The sequence below is a fragment of the Gymnodraco acuticeps genome, unplaced genomic scaffold, assembly GCF_902827175.1.
Source record: "Gymnodraco acuticeps unplaced genomic scaffold, fGymAcu1.1, whole genome shotgun sequence".
Taxonomy (NCBI): domain Eukaryota; kingdom Metazoa; phylum Chordata; class Actinopteri; order Perciformes; family Bathydraconidae; genus Gymnodraco; species Gymnodraco acuticeps.
Genome location: NW_022989860.1, coordinates 699,474 through 712,946, shown reverse-complemented (window position 1 = coordinate 712,946; position 13,473 = coordinate 699,474). Strand labels below are relative to the sequence as shown.

General features: G+C 41.2%; 1 protein-coding gene across 1 annotated transcript; it reads right to left on the bottom strand.

The window, feature by feature from the left end:
* Window positions 1-215: 215 nt before the first annotated feature.
* Window positions 216-2,371, bottom strand: LOC117562529. Its single transcript, XM_034240375.1, has 8 exons — window positions 2,366-2,371; window positions 2,174-2,258; window positions 1,949-2,083; window positions 1,703-1,860; window positions 1,478-1,586; window positions 866-1,109; window positions 627-783; window positions 216-529 (listed from the first exon to the last, which is right to left on the bottom strand). Exons 1-8 carry the CDS (start codon window positions 2,369-2,371, stop codon window positions 257-259), a joined length of 1,167 nt encoding a protein of 388 aa, XP_034096266.1. The 3' UTR covers window positions 216-256.
* Between the last annotated feature and the right edge of the window lie 11,102 nt (window positions 2,372-13,473).

The following is a 13,473-nucleotide window of genomic DNA, read 5'->3' as shown; positions in this document are numbered from 1 at the left end:
TGGTTAATATCAGGGCTCTCAAGTTTTGAACAGAGTTCAGAGTGAGATTTTGGCAGCGGCGGGGCTTTGGGTGGGGACGGTGGTCTTATCTGATAAATGACACATAAATTCATACAAATAAAAACATATTTATTGCATTCTTAGTGAAGGGATGTGTGTGTGTGTGTGTGTGTGTGTGTGTGTGTGTGTGTGTGTGTGTGTGTGTGTGTGTGTGTGTGTGTGTGTGTGTGTGTGTGTGTGTGTGTGTGTGTGTGTGTCAGTGTTTTTTGTTGTAGGTGTTGGTGGCAGTTTTTGAGGCCTTCAGCACTGGGGTTGGTGGCTCCCATCTGAAACAGTTTGGTTCCAGGCCTGCCATCTTCACTGTCATGATGGAGGACAGTGTTCCATCTAGGGCCAAGCTTTTCCTAGTTTTTGTCTTGTTCAGTCCAACCATCGAGAAAACCCTCTCCGCGTCGGCATTAGAGTGAGGGAGCACTAGAACAAGTTGAGCTATTTTAGTGAGCCTCCCAAACTGGCTCAAACCGGTCACCTTTAAAAAAAGGAACCAAGACACTCTATTACTCAAATGCTTTGCTTTTGATTTAAATTGATTATGTGTATGTCATGTGGTGCCACATATTTCTTACCTTGCACTTGATTGAGGACATACTCCCCCAAAACTCCTCAACATTAAAGGTGGTGGGATCTTGGGGCATGGGGATATCTATCAGCTGATATTCCAGGAACTCCTCACACACCTTGTCCTGTTCCTCCGGCCCATGGAAAGGTAGTAGTTCCTGAAATCTAAAAAGAGCACCATGTGTAAAGAACTGATTAATGTATTCAATCAAAGTATTGAAATCCTGGAAAATGTGGAAACCCTTACCTGTCTATAAAGTATAGGGCATCTTCCACCCCACACTCAGTCCTCTGCTGCACATCCACAAATCTTGTATGCCTCAGAAGAGCCTCCTTCAGAGGGAGTTTATTGATGCCATACTCCACAGCCCTGACCAGAAATGCCAGTGCTGCCTGTTGGAATAGCTGCACCTCCTGAGGTGTGATGTCTCCAGCCTCAAGGAGCCTATTGAGGGTAGCTCTGGTGGTGAAGCCAACATTTAGATTTTCTCCTACCAGACAGAGAACAGAAAGAGATAGAGAAGCAAATTAAGTCCAGGTAGTTTCAACAATGTGCATCAGGTAGAGACAGGGATTTCACTTGGCAATTTAACTCAAAACTAGACAAACAGTCAGTGTATAGATTCAGTCTGTCTAGTTTTGAGCACTATGTGCACAATAAGTGCAAGTGGTTGAAGGTATTCCTCTATGTAAGCATACCATTTTACCCATAAACTACAAGCATGGTATGCCTACACAAATGCTTTTTAACAGCCATAACAGAGATATCACCCAACTTGCCCAATAACAACAATCTTCCCAAAAAGTATATTTGAGGTCAATGAGAATACAGGTGTATCTCCTTATATGAAACTTTTACCTGACAGTTGGTTTAGTGGGTCCTTGTAGAGGATGTCATGGACTTGTCGGCCCTGTAGTGCTGACGGCTTCATGAACCTCGCACACAGTTTCTTGATGAACTTTGTCATCTGCAAATTTGTAGTTCATAAAACATTTCCATGTATTACTTGAAAAAGGACATATCAGCCAATTCAAGCAGACATACTGTATTTGGCAGCAGGATGGCCTAACCCTTGCATTTTACCTCTCCGTGGAGCTGAAAGATGGAAGACCTTTCTCTCTGGAGGAGGAGGTTCAGTAGGGTGAACACTGGCAGCGTCGCTTGATAGAAGAGTAGGTAGACTTCAGTCAGGGGGTTGGAAAATGCATTCACCAGCCTTCTAAATCTTGGTTGTTTCTCATCTGTAAATAAACACAGTCAGTGCTTAAAAGTACACATTTAGTCTGGTGTAATGCACCTGTATTACTGTCAATGAAACAAACAACATACTTAAAGACTTAAAATAGCTGGTAAGTGGCCCATACTGTCGCAGAATTCGTGTGATGCACCTCTCCAGGCTTAACCATCGCACTGAAATGTGGAGCAGCATTTCCATGTACTCGCTCTCATGGAATTCACAAAATTCTGGAAAATATAAAACATAACATCAACAGTAAACAAATTAAAAATGTCTGCATTTTGTTCTATAACAGTAGAGCTGGTTGAATCACAAACCTGCCAGGTAACCTTTAAGGTTGGTGCTTCCTTTGAACCAGTCCCCAACATCCACGGTCAGATCCTCTGGATCAAATCCGGATATCTGCAATACATGAATTCAAGTATCTATTGCAACACTATCAGCAAACTGTTTTACATGGCATTGGGCTTAACAGATTGGTAATATAGAGTGTACATGTTTGAACTTACTTCCATCAACTTCTGCCCCGCATGTTTGGCAGTGTTGTGGATGATATGACAGGGGCATCCATGGATGTAAATACTGCCATTTTCCTTCAATATTCTGGCTGAGATTGCATTTCTGGCACCTGTATTTACAGGGGCATTGTCAATAGAGAGACCTACACAATTTCTCCAAGGGATGTCATTTTCCTGCAAGGTGTCATTGATTTCTGTGTAGATCACTTCAGCGGTGCCACAGCTCCGTCCACTGGTGGTGCACATATCAAGGAACCTGTGTACAACTTTGTTGGTGTAAAAAATTCTGACAGTGAGAGGATTCATCTTCTCTAGACCTGTAACAATAAGGACCATAACTAAAACAATATGTTGTTCAAATTGTATGAGTGCATGTAGAAATGGATACAAAATAAGTACTAATTACTGATAGAAGTTGTTAAGCACATACCAGTATCATTCGAGCCATCTGTGACAAGTGTGAAGGGATTCTCTCTCATCTTCATCAACAGTTCCTTCTTAAAATGAGGTGCCACTGCTTCATTTATGAGGCACGTTGTTTTTGTGCATTGCGCTCTTAAAGCCCTGAGCTGTAGGGGAGTCTCTAAAACATTCTTTGTACAAGGGGCTGAAATGGTCAGCAACGGCAAAGGGAACATTGTGCTGCACCATTGCAACAGCAACCTTCACCTCAGCCCTCCTGGTCTGCAACAGAAACAACTGATTACATACCTCATAACCTTAAATACGTTTTCAAGGTAATATGACCATCAATTTGAAGAGAAATGTAATTCATCAAACATTGCCGCCAGCTTTTTAGTTTTCCTGTGCTACACTGTACTGTACCTTGGCCTCTTGTACACTCATGCCTCCAACAGAAGTTTCTGGCACGTAGAACTGTGCAATACTGCTGACTGAGTTTAGAGACTGTTCTTTGGCCCGATGTCCCTTGCCTTCCACATGCCTGCTTATGTCCCTCACGCCTTGATGAGCACAGGAGTTATCTTGTCTGCACACTGAGCACCAGTAGAAGGAGCTGGTGGTTCCCATTGTGATGAATGGCCATCGAGTTGACCACTCCTTCTTAAAGGAACACCTATATGTGGCTGCTCCACATAATCCTCTCCTTTTCTCTGTTTCCAATGGGTTCTCCCCAGTCTCCTCCACTGCCTCCTCTACTGCCTCCTCTACAGTGTCCTCTGATCTGGCCACCTTTTTAGGGAGCTGATTGTTTTTGAAAGCATGAAAGAATGCTTAGTTGCCTCTTTCCTGACATCTTTGAAAGACAAATGCAATAATTATTAATATGCTTTGTTTTCTGATAAAATATACTCACACTCACGCCAGGGATGGAAATGAACACAAACCATCAGCCAAATGCTGGTAAAACATAACAGTGGTTGGTAGATTTTAAATACATACAAATGTACCATTGGTTTACTACTGAATGGCTGGTAGATTTTCCCCAGTGGCTGGTAAATGTTCATGTGTTGTGTAAATATCAAATGTTTTGAAAAATTAATTTCCAGCCCTGGCGCGCGCGCACACACCGGGAAAAATAGGAGACACAGGGACAGTCCAACAAGGGAGCAAATAGCCTTGGTGCTTACTACAATAACAATAACAACAATGATAATAATAAATAACAATAATAATCATTATAATAAGTTAGTGTAGGCGCAAAATTCCGAAGAAAACAAACATCAGAATAGCTGCTGAAATTAGCTAGCAGGGATTCAACCGGCTAGATAGGCTAGTTCATGCATACTCTAGTCTAGTCAGTCAAACTGTTAGCTAAAACCTCCCTGGACATATATTCCATAACAACGGAAATCAATGATGAGATGACTTACTGTACTGAAAATATGGTCTTCTCCCACGTCGAGCAGTCTGTAGCCACGCAAAATGTCAGTGAGTGACTATGTGACAGCCGTCCTCTTTGGTTACTCTTCAGCGAGCGTCTTAATCATTGGAATGGAATCAGAATGTAATGTTGGAGCGGAATGTCTAAATCCTACCCGGATACAGCCATGTTATTTTATAATTGGCTGTTCGACAGCTTACATTCTTTTGATTGGTTGATGCGTGGCTACAGTGATTCTGTACTAGTTTGTTTACAAAATTGCGGCGCAACTTGGTGGGCGGTACCATGGAAAGAAATCTCTGCGTGAGAAATACAAGGTGTGGCGTGTGAGCGTGTGAATGGAGTGAAATGCGTGAGACTTGAGAGGTCTGTTAATATTGTCTGATAGCTGAGTTTTTTCCCGTTAAGTGGGTATGACACATTCATAGTTTGTTAAATGTTAAGAAGCCCTCAGACGCTGTTTCTTACAAGATGTTCTATTTCATCCCTACTGACCGCCAGAGGCGGTGCTTTAAGCACTGGATATGTCTATACCAATACCAACAAAGTCACCTGTGACCCGGCTATATCTGCCGGTGTCGTCAGAGGATCTGTTCCTTTCATCTTCTCGCTGTGCGAGAGTACCGTGGCTACTTTTTTGTAGCCTACAGCATTCGGGTTTGAACTAAAGGATTTTCTGCATACAGCTGGCTGTGTGCAGCTTCGCGACTCATCTTAGACTTTCTGGTGATGGCAGTGTTCCCGCTCCCATAAAGTTGCCCTTATTGTGCTCTTTCGTACTTTTCTGATTGTGGCGTTGTGCCCGAGCTATCAGTAGCATTTTGAGTTTCCAGCTTTAGCTGCGTTTTCTCGTTTAGTTTAGTTAGCAGTAGCGTGGCTCAGCCTAACTGTGTCCTGCTTGTGTGCAGCCGCAAAAGAGATGCTGTCCACATTGGGGAAGAGAGGGAACAATTGGACAGCAAACTGTGTCAATGACAAACACTTGTACAGTGGACAACCTCCTGTACACTCTGCATCTCGCAATAAAAAGGAGACCAGGCATTACAAATGATTTGTCAGAAAATGCTAATCTTGACTCATGGATGTCTACCCTGCTGCAAGTCCATAGGCTTTTTGAACAAAGGGAGTGGTCACAGGGAAAGCTGCTGTGGCTGAACACAATAGCCAGATTCAAAGGGAAATCATGGGATGCATTTGGGACTGAGGAGGACATGGTTGTTTCTCGACTGGACTACTTGCAAAAAACGGAAATAATACAAACATGCCAGAATGTGACTTGCCCTGTCGCCAAAAGGACATCCAACTCAGTTGATAAAATGTAAGTATTTCCCTATTTTGTGAAATTAAATTAATTTAATGTATTTAGTAAATCAAATGAATGTACTTGTAAGCAATAGTATAATGTATTGCACCCTAAAAGAAACTCTCGAGATAAAAATTGCAGAGATTGGTCATATTAAAGTTAATTTACTTATCTTTTTCAATTATGTTTTATTATTAGTGCAGATTTTGGGAACATACAGATGTAGCACCTAATTTCAGACAGTTTGAAATGCGAGGGCCGTGATTGGTACGTGATCTGCCCTCGCTCAAGGGAAAACCTCCAGCTTGACTTGAGACCTCCCCCGTGATAAATAAATGTAATTATAATGAAGCCAGCTGCAATGGATCATTGATCCACCAGGGGGTGCAGTGGGGTTCCACACTGGAGCTCATGTGAAATAAAGTCAGATACAGTACGCTGGATGTACAGCGGAACTTTGTTAAGATCCATATGTCACGGATATCATACTCTGTGCTAAATAGAGACATGTAATAATTTACAAAACATCACCATGTTGTTATTTAACAAAATAATGTTGTTTAGTCGAAAAAAACGAACGAGAGGAAATGCAGCCCGGCTCTCGATTTGTAATCCTAATTTAATCATCATCTTCACCACGATCATTTATGTTTATGTTCGCCGAATTATAATAATAGATTTAATTTGTTAGCGCTTTTACAGGTGCTCAAAGACGCTTTACAGATATAGTGAAGGGAAAAGAAAAGGAAGGAACAACAAATAAATATATAGTTAAAGTTAAAGTCAAATAATACAAAAACAATCACACATTAAAAGCCAGATTGAAGAGGTGAGTTTTTGTGAGTTTTTTGAAGGTGGTGAGGTCAGTGCAGTCTCTGATGGGTTGGGGGAGTGAGTTCCAGAGGGAGGGGGCAGCGACGGAGAAGGCTCTGTCCCCCCAGGTCCGGTGATTGGTGCGGGTGGGGATGGATAGGAGGTTGGCTTCTGATGAGCGGAGGCAGCGGGAAGGGGCGTGGTGGTGCAGCAGGTCTGTGAGGTAGGGGGGGGGGCCTGATTGTTGAGGGCTTTGTGAGTAATGAGGAGGACTTTGAAGTTGATTCTTTGACCGACGGGGAGCCAGTGGAGGTTCTGGAGGACGGGAGTGATGTGGTCTCGGGAGCGGGTGTGGGTGAGGAAGCGGGCAGCAGAGTTCTGGATATGTTGGAGTTTATTGATTAGGTTGGATGGTATGCCGTAGAGGATGCTATTGCAGTAGTCGAGTCGTGAAGTGATGAATGCATGAATCAGGGTTTCAGCAGCAGAGGAGGAGAGTGATGGGCGGAGACGGGCAATGTTTTTGAGGTGGAAAAAGGCGGTCCTGGTGATGTAATTTATGTGGTGATTGAATTTGAGCTGACTGTCGAAGATGACTCCGAGGTTGCGGATGTGAGGGGGGGGAGATACGAGTGTGGCTGTCAATGGTGAAGTTGAAATGGATGTCTTTGATACGGGATGGGGGGCCGATGATGATGATGTCTGATTTGGCACTGTTCAGTTGGAGACAGTTTGTTTGCATCCATGCTTTTATTTCTGAGAGACAGTTGGTGAGAGTGGAGTGTGTTGTGGGGGTGATGGTTTTTGTTGAGATATTATGTTGGATGTCATCGGCGTAGCAGTGAAATTGAAGGTTGTGGCGACCAATTATTTTGCCAAGGGGGAGCATGTAGAGGATGAAGAGGAGGGGGCCAAGCACCGAACCCTGGGAGACACCTTGGGACAGAGGAGCAGTGGAGGAGGTGCAGTTGTTGATGTTGATAAGCTGATGTCTGTCGGTGAGGTAGGATTTCAGCCAGGAGAGTGCAGTGAATTGACATGAAATCACTGACACATATGAATATACTGTATTCAACTTCATTAAAACGTTATTAACGTGCCTAAACTCAGTAATTCACTAAAAATATTTATATTTTAATGGAGCCTCGTCGGCAGATCATGATCCCGACGCGTAGCAGAGGGATCTTGATCTGCATGAATGGTGTCATTTTCCCCATAAGGAACAAGTCGCTGCAAATTATCCCGCTTATTACATGGCCACATTCTCAACAAAGTAACGACGTAAAATGACTCCCAATATTAATTGAAATGCTTTTATGGATTTAGAAAATGTTTTTATTGATTTAAAAAATAGTTGTATGTATTGATTTAAATTGACATGCATCCGCTAAGAAAAATAGTCCGTTGTTACCGTGTTTTAAACAGTCTGAATGAAACGGCAGCTCTCAGCTGTGTATTTACACAACTAATGGCCAGCTAATGGCCCATCAACCACAGCTCTCTCCCCCCCCTCCCCCCTGATCTTTCTTCTCCAGCAGCTAAATTAACTGTAGGTTTAAACGCAGACTTTTGTTCCTCCATGTTTCGTTGTTATTGTTTCACTGAGCGGACCCGCACATTTTTTTTCAAACGCTCCCTTTTTTGGTCCATCTGCGGCGGTAATAGGTTTTGTGCGCTGTGATGATTCGGCTGTTCCTTTAGTAATGAATATTAAATGTTGTGAGGAAATCTTTCCACCAATAATTCCAATAAGTAATCCAAAATGTATTCACTTCAGGTTTACGAAAGTAACTGTAAGAGACTTTAATATTTTATTGAAAAAAAGTTACATTGCACACACACACCACACAAATTGACCCGATTGGCGGTTCTAGTGTTAAATAAACTCACTAATTAATGAAACCAGTTCGATACACATTATTCTTATTATCATTCTTTATGAGCGCAGAAATAGTCTTAAAATCAGACCTGTTTTTTAAATGAAATCTGACGGCAGGCAGTTAGCTCTGATCACCTATGATAAATGCGCCACACCTAATCGCTGGCCATTCAGCCACAGAGCTCCCTCTATACAAATCAAACTGTAGACGGTGTGAAAGCACCTATTGTTTTAAATAATGGTCGGAATGTGACCTGTGAGCCTTCTGAATTACCGTGGGACAGCACATTCTAAACTAAAATGTTCAATCAATAAAGTAACATCTTATCTTATCTTAATAATATCTTCATATTAATAATAATAAAGACGAAATCAACACACGGCAATTCAAAGTGCTTTACAAAAAATGAAAGACATTAAGAAAATGGCATTTAAAATCAGTCATTAAAAAGAAAAGATAATAAAAGAAACATTAAAAGAAAAAATACATGGATAAAAGTTACAGTGCAGTCTAAGATATGAATAGTTCAATTAAAAGCAGCGACAAAAAGAAAAGTCTTCAGCCTGGATTTAAAAGTAGTCAGAGTTGCAGCAGACCTGCAGGTTTCTGGGAGTTTGTTCCAGATATTTGGAGCATAACAACTGAACGCTGCTTTACCATGTTTAGTTCTGACTCTGGGGACAGAAAGCTGACCAGTCCCTGAAGACCTGAGAGATCTGGATGGTTCATAATTTAGCAGGTCAGAAATGTATTTTGGGCCTAAACCATTCAGTGCTTTATAAACCAGCAGCAATATTTTGAAATCTATTCTTTGACACACAGGAAGCCAGTGTAAAGACTTCAGAACAGGAGTGATGTGATCCACTTTCTTAGTGTTAGTGAGGACTCGAGCAGCGGCGTTCTGAGTCAGCTGCAGCTTTCTAATATATTTTTTAGTGAGACCTGTGAAGACACCATTACAGTAGTCGAGTCTACTGATGATAAAAGCTTAAAATCAGACAGCAGGCAGTTAGCTCTGATCACCTAATGATAAATGCGCCACACCTAATCGCCGGCCAATCAGCCACAGAGCTCCCTCTATACAAATCAAACTGTAGACGGTGGGAAAGCACCTAGTGTTTTAAATAATGGTCGGAATGTGACCTGTGAGCCTTCTGAATTACCGTGGGACAGCACATTCTAAACTAAAATGTTCAATCAATAAAGTAACATCTTATCTTAATAATATCTTCATATTAATAATAATAATAAATCATACAGTATGTGTCCGAAAGGGAGCAGGAGGAAGCAAACAAAAAAATATACAAAAAATATACTGCATATTAAAGCAAACGATTGTAAAGGTAAAAGTATGAGCATAACAAATAAAGAAATGTAATGTAAACATTTACATTATTATTATGATTATTTAATATATAAAGACTATATATTATTGAATTACAAGATTAGATATACTTTATTTGATCTAAAATATCTGTTCAAATGCTCTTCAAAACACAACTGAAAGTCCATGAAACTTGTCTTTCTGTATTTGTGAATGAAGCGCCATCTCCTGGTTAAAACCTGAAATTGAAAATCTGGCAACGCCCTCTTGGAAAATAGTGGGAGGGCATAACATTCCTCGATACTGGTCTTAGGCAGGTCGTATGCAGGAAGCTGTAAACTGGAGTCTGAAATGAGGTGCTACATCTGTACAGGCTGATTTCGACAAGTGGGCCAATGATACCTCATTCACACCAACGCAACTCCGGTTCAAGCTCCGTGCTAGAGCTTTTCAGGTTCAGAACCAGTTCTTCGGTTTAGCTCTGGCTCTTTTCACACCGCCCAGAGTCCGACTGGTAATGCGTCGTTGCGTCATCGTTTGCGTCATGACGTAACCGTTTGCGTGCCTGATTCATAAAGCCAAACCGCGCGGATGAAATCAGTTGCATTCATTTCTTATGGCTCTATCTGCAGCTTTTCCGGAGTCATTTCTGTGGTTTAGTTATATTCTTATAAAAAAGTGTACTCGTGTCAATAAAGGTTTTTTTAAAACACAACTGCTTCCGAGGTCGGTCTTATTTCTTAAGGTGGACTGAACCATGAGTGTGGAGTTACGTTGTATCTTTCATTTAAATGAACTGTAACCTTCACCCAGGTATGTAACAGCTGTTCTCAAATGAACACGTGAAGTAAAGTTTAATATTTATAGTTTTATAGATTTATAATGAGTTATAATGAGAGGTGATCAACGTGAATGCTCAGGTTCCACCTTAACACGCAGACACGTTGCTTCACCATGAGCAGAAACCTTTATACAGTATATGGCAGAAACACTGAAACTCTGAAACTCTTGTTAAGTTTCTTCATCGTTGTACAAACTGGATAAAACGCGGGCTTTTTGTTGTTGTTCAGGAGTTGATCCTGCCCTTGCCCCCGCCTCGACGTAAGCGTGACGTATGTGGTGCTTTTGCTCTGGCCGGACAATTTTTTGGTGCTTGAAACGAACCGGATTCCGGAGCTAAGAGGCTGCTCCGCTGCAGTGTGAAGAGGAAAACCCGGTGCTTTTCAAGCTCCAGCTCCGAACCGGCCCTGAAACACCGTTGGTGTGAATGAGGCAACAGTCCCTAAAACGTCTTCCTTGCAAGAGGTATGTATACATTTCAGATAATTCATTGTATAATGTATATGCCGACAGTTCCATTGATCTACATTGTAAATACATTATTGAGGTATGAAGACCAACTATATCCCTCGCTGACCTTGATGAATCACTTAGATATGTGACCATTGTCCTGTAACATTCACATTGTAACAGGACTGGGCAGATAAAGAGAAAAGTGGTAGTGCAGCAATCACGACAGAGGCAGTGTTCAAGTCCAAAAAAGAGGCTTTATTGCTGTTAAACTCAAAAATACCTTTAACTATACAAAGGCTAACGTAGCCGGGCCGCTAACCGACTTACCAGCTTAGAAATGTTTCCTCACGCTGGGAGTCTCCTGCTCCCTCCATGTGCCACACACAACTGAGCAACTCCTTCTTCTTCTCTTGCTTTTGGGGGATTGCAAACAACTTAAAGGTGCATACCACCACCTACATGAGTATGAATCATCACATGATTCCAACTCTTTAACTTATGCTCTAATCAAAATAAAATTTAAATCAATAAATAAATCAATAAAACCATGAAATAAATAAAACAAAAAACAAATCTATGTTCTTTCCTGACCTAATGTTAAATTATTTGTCCTACCCCAGTTTCACTCAAGAATTTAAACAGTGCCTTTCTGGTAGCTCTTACTCCTTTTGTTCCCAAAACACCAACCACACTCCATTCCCTCTCTGCCTCTAAGACTTTAGCCTTTAATTGTTCTCTTTCCGCTTTATAGATGTCACAATGTAACAATATATGTTCTACATCTTCTTTTACTGCACAGTTCGCACACTTGTTACTGTCACTTTTCCCCATGATATACAGCGTACCATTCAAAGCCGTGTGATTTATTCTGAGTCTAGCCATCATGATTTCCTCCCTTCTGTTTCTTTCTTTATGAATATTAATTGTAATTGTCTTTTGTACTTTGTGATAGTCCTTGCCTTTCTGGTCTTCCTCCCACCTCGTCTGCCAGATCTCCATCCCTTTTTTCTTCTCCTTTACCAAGTTGAACTGGTAATGTTATTTGCTTTTGTAGTGCACTTTTTGCTAATTTATCAACACACTCGTTCCCTTTCACCCCCTCATGTGCAGGCACCCAGCAGAACTGTAGATCTATGCCGCTTCTGTGCAGTCTTAACAGGCTATGATTCAGTTCTATGAGAATGTCTTCTCTAGTAGTTGTTGTTGATTGTATGCTTTGTAATATGGACAATGAATCTGTACATATAACCACCCTATCTGGTCTGACCTCTTCAACCCACTGCAATCCTATTATTACAGCAAGCATTTCTGCTGTATACACTGATAATTGATCAGATGCTCTTTTTAAAATAGATATTTTAAAGTCTGGGATGTATATGCCAACTCCAACACACTCTTCCTTGTTCTTAGAACCATCTGTACTTTTCGTTCAGATACATACTTGTTTTAATTCCCACTTCATTTATTTGCCACTCTTTTTTCCTTTCTACAATACTCATCTATTTTAGCTTCTGGGAACAGCCATGGGGGAACACTGCTAAATGGGATTGCTTTGGCAAACGTGATATTCTCCACTCCATATGCCCTCGTTCTTTCCTTACTTGTCCAGCCAAACCCACGTCCCTGGAATTTTGCATATTCCCAGCAATCCTGTAATATTGTGTTTGAAATATTTTCTTCTCCACTTCCTTGTAGTCTGACCCAGTATGACAGAGCAAGTTTCTCTCTTCTGATCTCCAGCGGTGTCTCTCCTGCTTCTATCAGAACTGCATTGATAGGGGATAACTTTATCGCTCCAATACATAGCCGCAATGCTTTATATTGTATTCTATTTTTAAAAGTGATGTTTTTGCTGCTGCTCCATACACTATACAACCATAATCTATTGTGGACCTCATAATTGATCTGTAAATGTCTACTAATGCTTGTTTATCTGTGCCCCAGTTGCATCCAGCTACAGCTTGCAATCAATTCAATACTTTTTTGCATTTTGTTTGCACTTGATTATTATGCATTTTCCATGTATATTTGCTATCAAACCACAGTATTTGAACTCTTTCACCTTTGTCATTGGACGATCATATAGTGTTACAGATGTAGCGCTCCATTTCAGACGCCTACCCGTGCGGGTCCGTGATCGGCACGGGGTGGGCCCCTGCTGAAAAGGAAAACCCCCCCGCAGGACTTGAAACGCCCCTTTGATAAATACATTTAATTATAATGAAACCAGCTGCAATGGATAATGGATCCACCAGGGGGAGCCGTGAAAAGCTGCCACACTGGAACTCATGTGAAATAAACAGCTGATCTACAGGTATCTGATATAGCGGATATTTGTTAAGATCCATATGTCACGGATAGGATCATATTCTGTGCTAAATAAGAGACATGTAATCATTTACTAAACATCCCCATGTTTTTATTTAACAAAATAATGTTTAATTCACGTTGGCGTAAGTACAAAACCATCGCTATGTTTTTAGATCAGGAAATGCATCCAGGCTCAAACAAACGATTTTCAATCATCATCCTCACGATCATTTAATGTATCATATGTTCGCGAGTTGAAATGAATGCACTAAATTTAATCCACGTGAGTTTACAACAACAAAAATAATCGCTTTGTTTTTATATCACATCCGA

What these genes read in the sequence shown, in the direction of transcription:
- LOC117562529 (XM_034240375.1), bottom strand. An exon ending in CCTTAAAGGTTACCTGGCAG is followed by an intron (nt 2,084 to 2,173) that starts GTTTGTGATTCA and finishes TATATTTTCCAG; the next exon opens with AATTTTGTGAATTCCATGAG. An exon ending in GCCCTATACTTTATAGACAG is followed by an intron (nt 784 to 865) that starts GTAAGGGTTTCC and finishes TGCTCTTTTTAG; the next exon opens with ATTTCAGGAACTACTACCTT.